A 16,982-nucleotide genomic window follows, 5' to 3' on the forward strand; every position below is an offset into this window, starting at 1 on the left:
GGTTTTTTTTTGGTGGGGTGGGGGGGCAAGCCATAGACAAACTAGCACAGGGCACAAAGTGACAGCACCAGCAGCGCGGTGAGCTTTTTGCCATGCAGCCTTCCAGAAGGCGTTAAAGCGAGAGAGAGGCTTGTTCCTAGAGGGGCCCGGGGATGCTAGGAAAGGCAAATGGGGAAAGGGCCTCTTCCTGGCCCGCCTCCGTGGTCCAGGGGAGGGCAAATTTTGAATAGCTGCAGGAGGAGGAGGAGGAGAGTTGCCTTGCAGGAGCCTGTTTAGGCAATGCAGAGTAAGAGGGGACGGGGACGGGGGACGGGGGTCTGGAGGGGACGAATTAAGGAGGAGAAAGAACTGCATTCTGGTTTCATATGGATAGGGAATAGGCGCCTCTCTCCCCTCTTTCTTTTGTAAGCCCACCGTCGCTCAGTAGCAGAGCATCTGCTTTGCATGCAGAAGGTCCTGGTTCAAGCCCCAGTGGCACATCCTCGTAGGGTTAGGGGAGGCCCTTGCCTGAAACCCTGGAGAGACCCTGCCAGTCATTGTCCTGAGCTACGCGGACCGGTAGTCTGACTTGGTGTAAGGCAACGTCCTGTGCTCCTTATCAGGGTTAGAAACTCCCGATATATAAGGTAGGTTGCAGTTGCCAAAAGATGAGGCAAAAGAATCCAATAGGGGTTTGTTGTCAGGCATAGCAATGTCCCTCCAGTCTCACCAGGCGTCTCTTTAGTAGAGCTGGTGAGTCTGGGGCCTGCCCCCTAGGCCAAGTGGAAAGGGCCTTGCAGCTAGTGGCCTTCAAGACTCACAGCCAGGCGATGTTGTTGTGACTACAACTCCCATCATTCCTGATCCCTGGTCATGCTGACTGGGGCTGATAGGAATTGAGGTCCAAAGCATCAGGAGGGGAAGGGTGCTAGCTCAGAAAACAGAGAAAGAGCATCTCCTTTGCATTCGGACAGGGCCGTCTCAAGCCGGTCGGGCGCCGTGGCGCGAAGATCGCTCCGGCGGCCCCCGCCCTGGTGGGCGGGTGCAGCACGGCTTCTGCGCGGCTTTGCCGTGCAGCACCCTCCTGCTGGCCCGGCGCCCTGGCGCAGCACGCCACCAAAACTACCCCTAGAGGCGGGCCTGCATTCGGAAGGCACCAGGGTCAATCCCAGGGGGGCTGGGAATGTCCCCTGCCTGAAGCTCTGAAGGGCAACTGCCACTCACACAAAAGCACTTGTGAAGCAATTGGCATTCTGTCTTTGGCTAGAGCAGGGGTAAGCAAGCTAAGGCCCGGGGGTCGGATACGGCCCACTCGCCTTCTAAATCCGGCCTGCGGACAGTCCAGGAATCAGCATGTTTTTACATGAGTAGAATGTGTGCTTTTATTTAAAATGTATCTCTGGGTTATTTGTGGGGCATAGGAATTCGTTCATTATTATTTTTTCAAAATATAGTCTGGCCCACTACAGTGGACTGGCCCATGGCTGAAAAAGGTTGCTGACCCCTGGGCTAGAGGCAAAGCATAGCCATCAGGGTGAGTAGCTACTGATAGCTTTATCCTCCCTGAATTTACCTAACCCTCTTTTAAAGCCATCCAAGTTGGTCCTACGCATATTAACTTGGAAATACCTCCCAGAGCAATTTCCCAAGTTCTCTGGGAAGGAGGATTGATTGTTTTAACTGCTCGGGAAATTGTAGTTCTGTGGGGGGGGGGAATAGAGGGTCTCCTCTAACAGCTCACCCCACCATGAGCAGAGGACAGTTCCCATGATTCTTTGAAAGAGGCCACAGCATGTATAGTGTGGATGTGGCCTCCAACTCCCATCATAGCATCATAGAACTGTAGAGTTGGAAGGACCACAAAGATCCAATCCCCTGCAATGCAGGAATCTTTTGCCCAACGTGGGTCTTGAACCCATGACCCTGAGGTTAAGAGTCTCATGCTTTACCAACAGAGCTTATCAGCATTGCCAATGATCAGGGGTGACAGGAGCTGTAGTCAGCAACATCTGGAGGACCTTCGGTTTTACAACCTTCAGATTTAAGACTCACTCAGGAATTTTTCTTTCTTCTATAAGGAAACTCTGAGCAGAGAAGATGGCCAGGATCATGTGCACAAAAGCCCTTGGCTAAGGAAACATACTAGGACATCTACCAAAGAGAGGGTCCCTCAGCATGGAGTGAAGGCAGAAAGCAACAGCCTCCAGAAATTGACATGGATGAGCCCATTCTATGTGCAAAAAACTTTAAAGATTTAGATGCCATCACAGCCAAGGAGGAGATCGAGAAAAATGACAAGCAAGTGGCATTGACCGAATGTGAGATGGACTCTCCAAGGTCTACATGCACCCACATGGAAGGGAAACCACATAAGTGTCCAGACTGCGGAAAGTCTTTCAGCATGAATTCTCACCTTATTAGTCATCAGAGAACCCACACGGGGGAGAAACCGCACAGATGCTCAGCGTGTGGTAAGAGTTTCTCTCAGAAAGGGCATCTTGCGGTCCATGAGAGGATCCACATGGAAGAGAAACCGTACAAATGCTCAGAATGTGGGAAGTCTTTCTGTAAGAACGCTGACCTCACCAGGCACCACCGAAACCACACTGGGGAGAAGCCGTACAAATGCACCGACTGCGGAAAGTCCTTCAGCATGAACTCTGACTTCGTTAGGCATTACAGAACCCACACGGGAGACAGAATGTACGAATGCTCGGACTGTGGTAAGAGCTGTGGAACGAAGAGCCACCTGGTTGCTCACTTGAGAATGCACACTGGAGAGAAACCATTCGCCTGTGCGGTCTGTGGGAAAAGCTTTTCTCAGAAAGGGAACCTTGTCATTCATCAGAGACTCCACACCGAGGACAAGCCCTATAAGTGCTCGGACTGCGGGAAGTCCTTCTGCAAAAATGCCGATCTTGTCAGACATCGCCGAAACCATACAGGGGAGAAACCGTACACGTGCCTGGAGTGCGGCCGATCCTTTAGTATGAACGCTGACTTTATCAGGCATTACAGAACCCACACGGGGGAGACTCAGTACAAATGCTCCGAGTGCGGCAAAAGCTTTAGCAAGAAGTGCAACCTGGTCACACATGTGAGAAGCCACACGGGCGAGAAGCCCTACAAATGCTCAGCGTGCGGGAAAAAGTTCTCCCTCAAAGGGAACCTTGTAGCCCACGAGAAAACCCACACGAAAGAGAAGCCGTGCAAATGCTTGGACTGCGGGAGGTCCTTCAGTGTGAACTCTAAACTCGTTGAGCACCAGCGACTTCACACACGAGAAAAACCGTACGAATGCTCAGACTGTGGCAAAAGATTCCGCTGGATCGGAAACTTCATGTCGCACATACAGTTCCACTCGGGGGAGAAACCCTACGAGTGTTCACTGTGTGGGAAATCCTTCATTATACAACACGACCTTGTTCGGCACCAGAGGACCCACACTGGAGAGAAGCCCTACAGATGCGCGGAGTGCGGGAAAACGTTCAGTCAGAAGGGAAGCCTTGTTGTACATGAGAGAATCCACACGGGAGAGAAGCCGTACAGGTGCGCAGATTGTGGGAAATGTTTCAACCTCAGCTCTTGCCTCATCCGACATCAGCTCACCCACACAAGGGAGAAACCCTATAAATGTGCAGATTGCGGGAAAAGTTTTGGCGTCAGCTCTCGCCTCCTCCAACACCAGCAGATCCACACAGGAGAGCGGCTTCATAAGTGCTCGGAATGCGGGAAGAGCTTCGCTCACAGAAAAACTCTTGTCAAGCACATGCAAACACACACACAGGAGGAGAAGGAGGAGCCACAGACTTGCTTGGTGTGTGGGGAAAGTTTCATGGACCCTCCTGCTTTTAGCCAGCATAAGAGAGTCCACACTGAGAACGCCTATGAAATCGCCCTGTTGTGACAAACATTTGCATATCGGCCTTTATAGAGGAAATAACCCAGAGGAAGAATGAGGATGTCACATCAGATAATACCCATCAGAAGGATGGATATTTTAAATGCTCTGATTGTGGAAAGAGATCATGAGGTTTTTTTGTTTGTTTGTTTTTTTAACTTATTAGGGAACAAGTAACCTTTCTGTGGTGGATCAGATCATAATTATTTCCATATGCTCCTTCACCTCAACGCCACCACAAGGGCTAATGGAGAACCACCTTGCCCTGAGAGGAGAAGGGAGAAAACAGCCTGAGGACTGCTGTTACTTGGGTCAGGAGAGGTTATGGTTTGAAGCTGTTGTGCCACCAGTGATTCCATCTGGACCTAATTTAGATATTTTGCTAAACATTTCAAGTATTGTCTGTCTTGTTAGAAATGACCAACTGGTGGTTTTTAGGCGACTTCTAAGGTATTCCTGATATTGCTGTGGCATAGGAACCAATTTCTAGGGGCCAAGGTGCATTCGCTCCCCACTCCATAAAATATTTCAGGGTGCCAAATCCCCCCCCCAAGTTGATGGGCATTGCCATTCAAATGGTGTGTGCATCATGTGATCAATTATGTGGGGCAGGGCTTAACCTGCCTCCCCCATGTTTTATTCAAGTTGGAACCCCTGTGCTATGGTGAGGAAGCCCTGAGGCTACATATTTGGGGGACACACACGCTTTTAATATTACAAGACTTGCTTACTGAAATAGGTTTGCTTTTCACTCAGTTTTGTATGTTACCAAACAGGTACTTGCTGTGATTGGTTCAATTTTATGTAACGTCCAAAATCTTACCTGTTTTAATTTGTCATTTGTGTGGAGCGTGTGTGCGTTGACACAATCTAGTTCAGTTTAGAGAAAGAGAAATTGGATGGCACCTCATTGCATAGCTGACACAGGAAAGATGTTACATTAAATAATTGGGTATAATATGTCCTGTAACACCATTAAAAGGTCACTTCATTTTTTATGAATATCAAGGGTCATTCTAGCGATCAGTCTGCAATCCTATACACCAGAGCTTTCCAAACGGTGTGTTGCAACTTGTTGGTGTGTTGGCTGCAGTGTGTAGGTGTGTTGCATAAACTCTCACCACACTTCCCCCAGGGCTGGGAAAGGGTTAGTTTAACCTCCGCTAGTAAAACTGAATTACTGTATCACAAAATTATGCATGTCTAAAAAGTGTGTCACCAACATGAAAAGTTTGGAAAGCTCTGCTCTACGCACGTATGTGGAAAAATATTCTGTTTCGCTCAGTGGACTTTACCTCTGAGTAGACATGAAAAAAACTTGAAAGAACAAACAAACCTCCAGCCACTTTGAAGCACCGAAGGAAAAGCAGGAGGAGAGTGACCATTTCACTGACTAAGGAGAATGTAGCTTACATTTCTGGCGTGGGCTGGGGGAACCTGTGGCCCTCCAGTTGTTGGACTACAATTCCCATCATCCCTGACCATTGGGCATGCTGGCTGGGGCTGATGGGAGCTTTTGTCCATCCACTGTAGTTTGTTCATGGTGCTGAGAGCTGGTAGGAGGCCCCTCATATAGCCACAATCTCCAGCACTCTTAAAACTACAGTTCCCAGGGTTCCAAAAGGGAAGCAATGACTGTAGATTCGTGTAAATGTGGTATTACATATGCAACAGTATGTCTGCCCCTAAACCAGGCACCCCCAAACTGCGGCCCAACAGATTTTTGGCCTACAACTCCCATGATCCCTAGCTAACAAGACCAGTGGTCGGGGAAGATGGGAATTGTAGTCCAAAACATCTGGAGGGCCGAAGTTTGGGGATGCCTGCCCTAAACCTTTGCAGATGTAAGCTTAAGTGAAGATGCGATCGTGTTTACCCAATACCATCATGAGCAGAAATAATCAAGAATGCACAATAGAGAGGATGCCTGGAGGGGCCATTGTTCTTGGCTTACCACTCATGGTTTGCTTGAGGGAAACAAACAGTGAGCCGGAACAATGGTTTGTTTCCCTGGCAGCAGCTGGGGTGGGGGAGGAGCAAAGCTCCTGTTGTTTAAACCATAGTTTAGTTTAATTGTGGTTTAAAGTAATGTGTGAACCAGGCTGCCAGCAATCCCTGGCAGACAGCTAATATTCTGAGGTCTATGGCATCTGAACCTGGAGTTGGCCCTCCAGATGTTGCTGAACAACAAGGATGGATCTGAGGCAAGTTGGATCCTAACAAGAGCCTCACACTGGGCTTAAAGCTCCTTAATGGTCAGATGCCAAGAGGGTAATGTTAAGTCTTTGTATAAATGCATGAGATGTTTCTTGTTCAAGCTAAAGACCAGGCAAATGCCTACAGGAACAAACACAAACATATTATTTACCCCCGTCCTTTCTTCTGAGAAGCTCAGAACCCTGTGAGGTAGGTCAGGCTAGGAGAGACACAATGACAGATTCGGTGAGCTTTTCCCAGGTCCTAGGCTCCACCTACACTATACATTTAAAGCACTACCATGCCACTTTAAACGATCATGGCTTCCTCTAAGGAATCATGGGAATTGTAGTTTGTTGAGGGTGCTGAGAGTTGTCAAGAGACACCCTGCTCCCCTCACAGAGCTATACTTCCCAATGTGGCTTAACAGTCAATTCCTCTTCCCAGGGAATTCTAGGGATTGTAGCTGTAAGAGGTGAGCCAGGGTCTCCTAACTCAGCATCCTTAACAAACTACAGTTCCCAGGATTCTTTGGGGGAAGCCATGCCTGCTTAAAGTGGTATGATACAGCTTTAAATTTACAATGCAGATGGAGGCCTTATTTAGTGCAGCCCTGTAATCCTGACTTTTTAAATACAGAGGTATCTCGGTTTACGAACTTAATCCATTCCGGAAGTCCGTTCTTAAACCAAAACCGTTCTTAAACCAAGGCACGCTTTCCCTAATGAGGCCTCCCACCTTTCGGATTCTGTTCTTAGACTGAGGTAAAGTTTGCAAACCGGGACACAACTTCCGTGGTTGGACTGGATGACCCTTGGTGATCCCTTCCAGCTCCACGATTCTGTGATTCACTGCAGCACCTGGCAGATCTCTCTCTCTCTCTCTCTCTCTCTTTCTCTCTCAAAATACCTAAAACACTTTTGGAGGAGGCATCATAACAAGCAGTATAGATGCTCTGTTGTGAAATGCAAACGAAAACAAACCCATGTACCAAAACGCATCCGTGAAACAGGCAGGAAAAGAACCACCTGGGATCTGACCCATGTAATGGTTAAATCCAGCAGTCGAGATCGGGTTCCTAGAGAGGAAGGGGAGGGTGGAAATTTGGGGAGGGGGGAGTAGGTGGGATGTCGCTACCATAGAGAGGTCGGGGGGGGGGGGGAGCCCGTGCCTTTTCCGTCCCCTCTATCCGGAAAGCAAAATGGCTCTCTGGATGTAGGCGGGAGTTGGAGGCTGGTGAAACCCAAGCAGCGGTGAGCCGAGGGTGCAAAAAGAGAAATTATGTCGTAGATATATATACAGTATATAAAATCTCCAGCTTTTATATGGGGGGGGGAGCGTGGGGATGCAAAGAGGTTGGAGGGTGGAAGGAACCTTGCAGACCCTCCACCTAAGCCGGGATAGGAAACTGGGGAGACTGGCTCTGGTTGTAACCTGCCATATGCATATTCTTGCATTGCAGGGGGTTGGACTAGATGATCCTCAGGGTCCCTTCCATCTCTGCGATTCTATGTAGAAGTCAAATTACTAGTCCCTTCAGCCCCTGCCTTCGCCAACCTGGTGTCTTCAGCTCCAGGCGTTTTGGGCTACAACTTCCGTCAGTCCAAAATCCCTTGGGAGGTTGTGTGTGTTCACATATTTTTTTTAAAAAAAAAACCATTGGAAAGTAGGCTCTCGATTATTAATTGCTACTTTAACGTTGCAAACTGTCCTGTCATCTAAAGCATTTGCCATCCAGCTCACTATTGTAATGGACTCCCTTCAGAAGGTGGTGGATTCTCCTTTCTTGGAGGTTTTTAAGCAGAGGTTGGATGGCCATCTGTAATGGATGCTTGAGCTGAGTTTATTCCTGCATTGCAGGGGGTTGGACTATAATAATAATAATAATAATAATAATAATAATAATAATAATAATAATAATAATAATAATACCCTGCCCATCTGGCTGGGTTTCCCCAGCCACTCTGGGCGGCTTCCAACAAAATATTAAAATACAATAATCTGTTAAACATTAAAAGCTCCCCTAAACAGGGCTGCCTTCAGATGTCCCCCGGTGTCCCTTCCAACTCTGTGGTTCTATGATTCTATGATCTGGAGGGCACCAGGTTGGTGATTATGGGGTCAGCTATACAGCCACAAATAAAACATTTTAAGTGTGTTTTAAGTGCAATATACAATGTGACACTAGATGGAGATGCTGAGCCTTATGGAAAATTCAATGTACTGTATTTCTTTTAAAGGCTTGCTTTTTTTTAAAAAAAAAAGCTTTTTCAGAACGGTTTTTATCCATGTGTAGATTCTACCCTAGTCTGCTCTAACTGCCAGCATCTCTCATAGCTTCAGGCAGAGAGATTTCCCCCTCCCCCACAAAAAGGCAACTGTTTTCAGTCTCTTGCAACAACCCCCCCCCCCCCACAAATATGGACGGGCGGCAACTCAGTGGGTAGAGCATCTGCTTTGCATGCAGGAGGTCCCAGATTCAATCCCCAGTATCTCCTGTTAGGGCTGGGAGAGGTGCCTTGTCTGAAGGAAGCATGACAGAGGTGTGTAAAATTAGGCATTTTGCAGAAAAATTGGGGCTCGGAGCGGTTCTTCTCACTTGTAACACTAGACGTCAGGGGCCTCTAATGAAACGGAATGTTGGAGTTTTCGGAACGGGCAAAAGGAAGGACTCGTTTACACAGCTCATTGTTAATCTGTGGAACTCCCTCCCACAAGCTGTAATGATAACCACCAACTTGGATGGCTTTAAAAAAGGGTTAGGTAAATTCGTGGAGGATAAAGCTATCTATTGCTACTAGCTGTGACGGCTATTTCCTACCTCCACAGTCAGAGGCAGGATGACTGAAGATCAGCTGCTGAGAATTGCAAGTGAGGAGAACTCTGCTCCGGTGAACCAGTCCTGCTTTCAAGCTTTGCATAGACATCTGGTTGGCTGCTGTGAGAACAGGATGTTGGGACTTCTTTGGCAGTCACTGGTAGCTGAGTAAGATTGTCTTCCATGAACACAGTCTTAACAGTGAGTCCGTAAGTGACTGTGGAGACCAATTTTGGATCCACACATCTTTCCACAGTGGGGACATAGGTTTCCGGGCGGGGGTTGATCATGGTGAGGGTTTGCCAAGCGTGCCTTCCTCTTAGCACATTTCTCCCTTTTGTCCTGAGTTCGAGTAACTTCAAAGGCCATGGCACCTTTGGTAAATGCTCTTCTCCAATTGCAGCGCTCGCAGGCCAGTGTTTCCCAGTTGTTGGTGTTTATACCGGTACTACATATTTTTAGATTTGCCTTGAGAGAATCTTTAAACCTCTTCTGTTGACCATCAGCATTACTCTTTCCATTTTTAAGTTCCTTTCCAACGCTACAGTTTTATGACTAGATAGATCTTTGACCTGATCCAGCAGATTATTTTTATGTTCTTATGTTCATTATTGTTTATTATTATTATTATTATTATTATTATTTGCATTACTTTCACCTGCTTGCATTACCAGTTCTGGTGTGATGTTGTGGCTAAGCGCTGGACTCAAAACTGACATCCAGTTCCCCCTTCACCTCCGAAGCTCACCAGCCTACCTGGGGTAAGTCACCATCTCTCAGCTTATCCTACCTTCTCAGGTCGCTGTTAAGATAAGGCAGTTTTAAAAAGCTAGACTCCAGAGAGTTTTCACAAAAAAATGTGCTTTCCAGAGCTCCCCACTTCTGTTACTTTGCAGGGAAACGTTCTGCATTATTATTATTATTATTATTATTATTATTATTATTATTATTATTATTACCTATCCTTCACGCTAAGGTCCAGGGTGAGTTACAGCAACAATATTAAAAGCAGTTTGAAACAACTTCATAGAATCATAGAATCATAGAATCATAGAGTTGGAAGAGACCACAAGGGCCATCCAGTCCAACCCCCTGCCAAGCAGGAAACACCATCAAAGCATTCCTGACAGATGGCTGTCAAGCCTCTGCTTAAAGACCTCCAAAGAAGGAGACTCCACCACACTCCTTGGCAGCAAATTCCACTGCCGAACAGCTCTTACTGTCAGGAAGTTCTTCCTAATGTTTAGGTGGAATTTTCTTTCTTGTAGTTTGAATCCGTTGCTCCTTGTCCGCTTCTCTGGAGCAGCAGAAAACAACCTTTCTCCCTCCTCTATATGACATCCTTTTATATATTTGAACATGGTTATCATATCACCCCTTAACCTTCTCTTCTCCAGGCTAAACATACCCAGCTCCCTAAGCCGTTCCTCATAAGGCATTGTTTCCAGGCCTTTGACCATTTTGGTTGCCCTCTTCTGGACACGTTCCAGCTTATCAGTATCCTTCTTGAACTGTGGTGCGCAGAACTGGACACAGTACTCCAGGTGAGGTCTGACCAGAGCAGAATACAGTGGTACTATTACTTCCCTAGATCTAGATGCTATACTCCTATTGATGCAGCCCAGAATTGCATTGGCTTTTTTAGCTGCTGCATCACACTGCTGACTCATGTCAAGTTTGTGGTCTACCAAGACTCCTAGATCCTTTTCACATGTACTGCTCTCAAGCCAGGTGTCTCCCATCCTGTATTTGTGCCTTTCATTTTTTTTGCCCAAGTGTAGTACTTTACATTTCTCCTTGTTAAAATTCATCTTGTTTGCTTTGGCCCAGTTGTCTAATCTGTTAAGGTCATTCTGAAGTGTGATCCTGTCCTCTTGGGTGTTAGCCACCCCTCCCAATTTGGTGTCATCTGCAAACTTGCTCAGGATGCCCTCAAGCCCATCATCCAAGTCATTGATAAAGATGTTGAACAAGACTGGGCCCAAGACAGAACCCTGTGGCACCCCACTAGTCACTACTCTCCAGGATGAGGAGGAGTCATTGATGAGCACCCTTTGGGTTCGGTCAGTAAGCCAGTTACAAATCCACTGAATGGTAGCATTGTCTAGCCCACATTTTACCAGCTTCTTTACAAGAATATCATGGGGCACCTTGTCAAAGGCCTTGCTGAAATCAAGATAGGCTACATCCACAGCATTCCTTTCATCTACCAGGCTTGTAATCCTGTCAAAAAATGAGATCAGATTAGTCTGACATGACTTATTTTTCAGGAACCCATGCTGACTTTTAGTGATCACAGAGTTTCTTTCTAGGTGCTCACAGACTGTTTGCTTAATGATCTGCTCTAGAATCTTTCCTGGTATTGATGTCAGGCTGACTGGGCGGTAATTGTTTGGGTCCTCTCTTTTCCCCTTTTTGAAAATAGGGACAACATTTGCCCTCCTCCAGTCTGCTGGAACTTCGCCTGTTCTCCAGGAATTTTCAAAGATTATTGCCAGTGGTTCTGAAATCACCTCTGCCAGTTCTTTTAATACTCTTGGATGTAGTTCATCTGGCCCTGGAGACTTGAATACATCTAAACTAGCCAAGTATTCTTGTACTACCTCCTTACTTATTCTGGGCTGTGTTTCCCCTGCTGAATCATCTGCTCCATATTCTTCAGGTCGGGCGTTGTTTTCTTTCTTGGAGAAGACTGAGGCAAAGAAGGCATTGCGGAGTTCTGCCCTTTCTCTGTCCCCTGTTTGCATTTCACCATCTTCTCCTCTGAGTGACCCCACTGTTTCCTTGTTTTTCCTTTTGCTACGGACATACCCATAAAAGCCCTTTTTGTTGCTTTTAACCTCTCTAGCGAGCCTGAGTTCATTCTGTGCTTTAGCTTTTCTGACTTTGTCTCTACACATGCTGGCTATATGTTTGAATTCCTCTCTGGAGATTTCCCCCCTTTTAACCAGATTGCTCTTGTTTTCTTCTGACAGGAGGAAGAAGCACTTGGATATCCCATCGACGGCCAAGGGTAACTCCTAAGCGCCGTTGTGGAGATAGCTCTGCCCCATATCCCTCTGAACTTGCCCTGTCATACCGCAGTAGCTGGGCGCACTAATCCGATTGGCTGGATTCCTCTCCTGCATTAGCTCTCAGGGGCGGAAGGGCTGCTCTGAGTTCGGATTCCATCTACTACCCTTCCCAATTGCAAGAGCCCCAGTTCCCAAATGGCGGAAGGGAGGGAGGGGAAGTCGCCGGCCCCGGATCTCCGGTTCCAAGCGGTGCTGGAGCAGGAAGTGAAAGCGGAGAGGAAGGACCCAGCGGGTCCCAAGTCTGAGATGGGATCCAAGGGACCGAGGAAGAAACCCCACACTGCTGCTCAGGCGGGAGCTGCGGGGTGCGAGGGCCTGCAGCAGGTCTGGGAGGCCCAGTGGCAGGCCTTCCTCAAGGCAATGGAATTACCCCACTCTGAGGCGGGCAGCTCACAGCTGGCAGAAATGGCTCCCTGGGGGGACCTGAAGACTTCCCTGGCCCCTTTTGAGGCCATCACTGCAGCCAGCCAGCCACCAAAAGAAGGGTACCGCCTTCCGATCCTCAACGGGGTGAGCCACCAGATCAGCGTCAAGCTCGATCCGAGAGAAAAGGGCCCCTACACCAAAGTGAAGGAGGAGGAGGAGGAGGAGGAGGCCCTCAGCACAGAGGGGCACCGGCAACGCTTTAGGCAGTCCCACTGCCGCCAGGCTGAGAGCCCCCGCCAGGCCTGCAGCCGACTCTGGGAGCTTTGCCGCCAGTGGTTGAAACCGGAGAGACGTACCAAAGAGGAGATCCTGGACTTGCTGGTCTTGGAGCAGTTCCTGGATGTCCTGCCTCAAGGGATCCAGAGTCGGGTGAAGGATCAGGCTCCCGAAACCTGTGCCCATGCGGTGGCCCTGGTGGAGAATTTCTTGCCGGCTCAGGGAGAGGCAGGGAGTTGGGAAGAGCAGGTGAGGCTGTTTCCTTTATTTATTTTTTAATAATAATGTATACTTCGAAATATGTGCAAATCAAAGTCAACGAAGTTTCCAGTCTAGTATTTCCAAAATTTGTGTCGCAGTGATTCACAAAAAAATGCCCACCTCTCAACAAATGTTGTGTTGTAAAATATACCGCTCCTCTTAGGGATCAAATCAATTGATTTGTGCCTTTTTGCAAATTCAAGACATTTCCATAGGCATTCCCATATAATTGGAACCTGATAATCTTTACACTTTCGAGCCCAGACTGCTCTGGCTGCCATCACAAGGGTTGCTTTTGTTTGTTTGTTTGTTTGTTTGTTTTTTAAAGGCTGCTGTTTTGCAGATATTTCCCCCTCAATCAAATAAAAAATAATCAACTGGGGGAGAGTTTTCTCCTGTCATTGAATTTATATGATGCAGGATTTGTCTCCAAAGGCATGCTGAGACTCCTGCAGCATATATGTTATGTTTGCATTGTCTGTTAAAACAACTTCAGACATTTAAACCAAGTATCCTTATAGGAGGCTGTTTGCATCCTGGGAATCCTGAACTATCCATAGCTGGTAGCGAGATCAAGAACCAAAGGAAGCTACTTTATGTCGTGTCAAACCATTGATACATCTTGCCCAGTTATCACAGTGTTCTTCGAAACTTGGGCCTTGGATGTTGTTTGGACTACGAATCCCATCATCCACAGCCAGCTTAGCCAACAACGAGGGATGATGGGATTTGTATTCCAGCAACTTCTGGGAACCTAAGCTTTGAAGAACACTGGTCTACACAAAGTGTGTCTAAATGCTGTGAATAATACAAATCATAGAACAACGTGACCCTTGCTGTTTCAGGGCCCGGGTCTCTTTCAGAAGGTGGTTGTGAATGTCCCGGATGAGGCAACTACTTTGGGAGATGCAGGCATATCTGGAATGTGGTGAAACATGAGTGTGGAGGAAATGCTGGCTCAGGCGGTAAGTAATAATAATAATAATAAATGATTTATTTATACCCTGCCCATCTGGCTGGGTTTCCCCAGCCACTCTGGGCGGCTCCCAGCAGATTAAAAACAGAATAAAACATCAAACATCAAAAACTTCCCTAAACAGGGATTACTCCATGCTAACTGTAGATCATTCTATAGTCGGGGAGCTACCACAAAAAAGGCCCGTTTTCTTGTTGCCACCCTCTGAACGTCTCTGGATGGGGGGGGGGTACATAAAGAAGGGCCTCAGCTGACAAGCACAGGGTCCGGGTTGTTTTGTATGGGAAGTGGTGATAAACTTATTTATTTATTTATTTATTTTACCCCAGCCACTCTGGGCGGCTCCCAACAGAATATTAAGAACACAGTAAAAGATCAAACATTAAAAACTTCCCTAAACAGAGCTGCCTTCAGATGTCTCCTAAAAGTCAGATAGTTGTTTATTTCCTTAACATCTGATGGGAGGGCATTCCACTTGGCGGGCGCCACTACCGAGAAGGCCCCGTGGCTGGTACGATACCTGATACGGTACTTAAGGTATGGACGTTCTTTATATTTCATCTCTCTCCTTCTTCCTTCAGGTAAGCAGTATGCGATGCAGAAAGAGGATCACAGGCAAGAAAGCTCTGAGCAAGAACCACATGGGATGCTGGAGGAGAGAGAGGGAGCCAACGGACTCAAGGACTGCAAGCGGGCGGGATCGAATGAGGGTCTGTGTGGGCTGTGGAGGCAACAACAGGCAAGCTGTCCGAGGCAGAGGATGGATCAGCTCATTCCTAGCGTGGGCCTTTACCAAGGACTGAGCGGACTTCTTACCGGGGAGAGGCCTGTGACCCTGACCGGATACAGACGGACTTCTAACTCCAAGGCAAGCGAGAGGACCGAGGCAGAAGAGAAACCCTTCAAATGCGTGGAGTGCGGGAAGGCCTTCCGCACAAAGGACAAGCTCATCCGACATCACAAGACCCACACGGGGGAGAAGCCGTACGGTTGCTTGGACTGCGGCAAATCCTTCAGCACTAAGTACGGGCTTTTCCGGCACTACCGGATTCACCGGGGAGAGAAGCCGTACGGATGCTCGTACTGCGGCAAGTTCTTCCGGATGAACTACGACCTCATCCGCCACCACCGGGTCCACACGGGGGAGAAGCCCTTTGAGTGCTCGGACTGCGGGAAGTCCTTCGGCATGAACTCCGACCTCGTCAGACACCAGAGGATCCACACGGGGGAGAAGCCCTTCCAGTGCTCGGACTGCGGGAAAACCTTCAACGTCAAGGGCAGCCTCGTCGCCCACGTCCGGATACACAAGGGCCTGAAGCCGTACAGGTGCAGCGAGTGCGGGAAATGCTTCAACCAGAGTTCGAAACTGAAGGCCCACGTGAGAATCCACGTGCGGTAGAAACATGGAACAAACGCCCCGGACTCTGGTAGTCCTGGACCTTTAGCAGTCGCTCGGGTCTCTGCACGATCGTCTCCTCCTGTGCGGATTTTCCCGGGTGCGGATGGAGGTTTTACTCTGAGCCCCTCTAGGAAGTGAAGTGGTGCAGTGCTGGGATTCAGACCATGGCAACTGGGAAGTGCTCTGCCTCAAGAAGCCTACTAAGCCACTTTGCCAGCTCACTTGTCTAGATGGTCCTATTTCCAAGGGTTGGTGCCAGTGGAGACTAGTCCGCCAGGGCGAATGGGGCACTGTCCCACCAACCGCAATCTATCCTTTCTCACGAGAACATAGAGTCAGGAGCGAGCCAGCAGTAAATCACACTGTGCAAGTTGCCATTAACTCTTTAATAGCAAAAACATGATCTGCACCAACATGGTAGAGTGTCAGGCCTAATGAGCACAGCAACTCCTCCCTGGTAGGTGTTGCTCCCATGAAGCAGTTGTCGAGACTGAAGGTTCCTGCCTCCCCATAGCTGCCTAAGTCCCCTCCTCTCCAGGGTTTCCCCCAAGCAATTGAAGACTGAGTCTGTGCATCACCACTCTCTCCTCCGCCCTTTTTGTGCCTCTTTTGGTTCTGGGAAACTAGGGGAAAAGGGAGCTCGTTACAGCAGGAGGGGGAGAAACCCGTGACACTTCCCCAGCCTGACCCTTCTCTGCCTCTTGGCTTCCCTCATCCCACCCTCCTGCTTCGGCTTCTGCCCGATTCTGGACTGCTCTCTGCCTCTGCCTCACCCAGCTCACTAAGCCCTGTTGCTTCCTCAGCTTCTGACACCTCCTCTTCCCAGTCTTCTCCCTCTGACCGCTCATTGTTGTCCCACCACCACTCCCCAGGCTCTGGGTCTTCTTCCCACCACTGGAGCATCCTGTTTCCCAAGCGGATGCCACCGGGAAGCCCATCAGCCCTCCTCCAATTGTTGATTCCCAGCAACTAGTGTCAACCAGAGGCATGTGGCTTCTGATGCTGGAGGTGGCATGCAGTTATCATGACCCCCGGGAAATGAATTCATGTCTCTAAGAACAAGTACCCCTAAGTGCACCCCGAACAGCATACGCCCTGAAGTAGCATTGATTGGGGAAATCCTATGGCACAGGAACCATCACTTACTAAGGCCAGGGGAGCGAGGAAGGGGGGGCGGTATGCTAATAGGTGGCCCTTCAGCTGCTAAGAACATAAGAAGAGCCTACTGGATGAGGCCAGTAGCCAATCTTAGTCCAGCACCCTGTTCTCTCAGTGGCCACCAAGATGCTTGTGGGAAACCTGCAAGCAGGACAAGAGCCGTCTGATGGCCTAGTCAATTTGTCCGATCTTTTAGAGCCATCCATTTTGTTGTCCATCACTGCCTCCTGCGGGAGCAAATGTCATAGTTCCACTATGGTGGTATTCGACTACTGAAGTTAATGGAACTAACTTAGTCATATTTATTCATTTTAATAGGTCTGCTCTGAGGGAAAGTGAATGCCAACCATGTATTTTTAACTTCTGATTTAATAAATACATAAATATTTGGGTGTGGTGGGTTGGTGGTTTTTTTTTATGTCAACTTGTTTTTGACTTCTGACTTTGGCTGCTAATTGCATCTTATGTTCCATGTAAATCACTTAGAGGTTTGAACAATTAAGTGACGTCATTTTTAAAATAAAGAAACAAATACACTGTTCCCGAGCTGTTTTTTGGTTTTTTTTAAATGCAATATG

The 16,982-nt window shown here is 48.1% G+C and overlaps 2 protein-coding genes across 4 annotated transcripts; both read left to right on the forward strand.

Moving 5' to 3' along the window:
- Window positions 1–139: 139 nt before the first annotated feature.
- LOC118080241 (uncharacterized) lies at window positions 140–16,945 on the forward strand. 2 transcript variants are annotated; one of them, XM_088663979.1, is made up of 3 exons: window positions 195–286; window positions 2,058–3,796; window positions 14,743–16,945. In XM_088663979.1, the coding sequence occupies exons 2-3, from the start codon at window positions 2,195–2,197 to the stop codon at window positions 15,244–15,246; spliced, it is 2,106 nt and encodes a 701-aa protein (XP_088520105.1). In that variant the 5' UTR covers window positions 195–286; window positions 2,058–2,194; the 3' UTR covers window positions 15,247–16,945. The 2 variants fall into 2 exon arrangements, with proteins under 2 accessions (XP_088520104.1, XP_088520105.1); XM_088663978.1 differs by lacking the exon at window positions 14,743–16,945 and having other exon boundaries at window positions 140–626; window positions 2,058–4,882.
- Window positions 7,232–16,945, forward strand: LOC118081370 (uncharacterized). 2 transcript variants are annotated; one of them, XM_088664229.1, is made up of 6 exons: window positions 7,240–7,329; window positions 8,906–9,095; window positions 9,569–9,655; window positions 11,870–12,859; window positions 13,717–13,836; window positions 14,429–16,945. In XM_088664229.1, exons 4-5 carry the CDS (start codon window positions 12,104–12,106, stop codon window positions 13,801–13,803), a joined length of 843 nt encoding a protein of 280 aa, XP_088520355.1. In that variant the 5' UTR covers window positions 7,240–7,329; window positions 8,906–9,095; window positions 9,569–9,655; window positions 11,870–12,103; the 3' UTR covers window positions 13,804–13,836; window positions 14,429–16,945. The 2 variants fall into 2 exon arrangements, with proteins under 2 accessions (XP_060126708.2, XP_088520355.1); XM_060270725.2 differs by lacking the exon at window positions 8,906–9,095 and having other exon boundaries at window positions 7,232–7,329.
- Window positions 16,946–16,982: the final 37 nt, after the last annotated feature.

Source organism: Zootoca vivipara, chromosome 2 (genome assembly GCF_965207765.1).
Source record: "Zootoca vivipara chromosome 2, rZooViv2.hap1.1, whole genome shotgun sequence".
Taxonomy (NCBI): domain Eukaryota; kingdom Metazoa; phylum Chordata; class Lepidosauria; order Squamata; family Lacertidae; genus Zootoca; species Zootoca vivipara.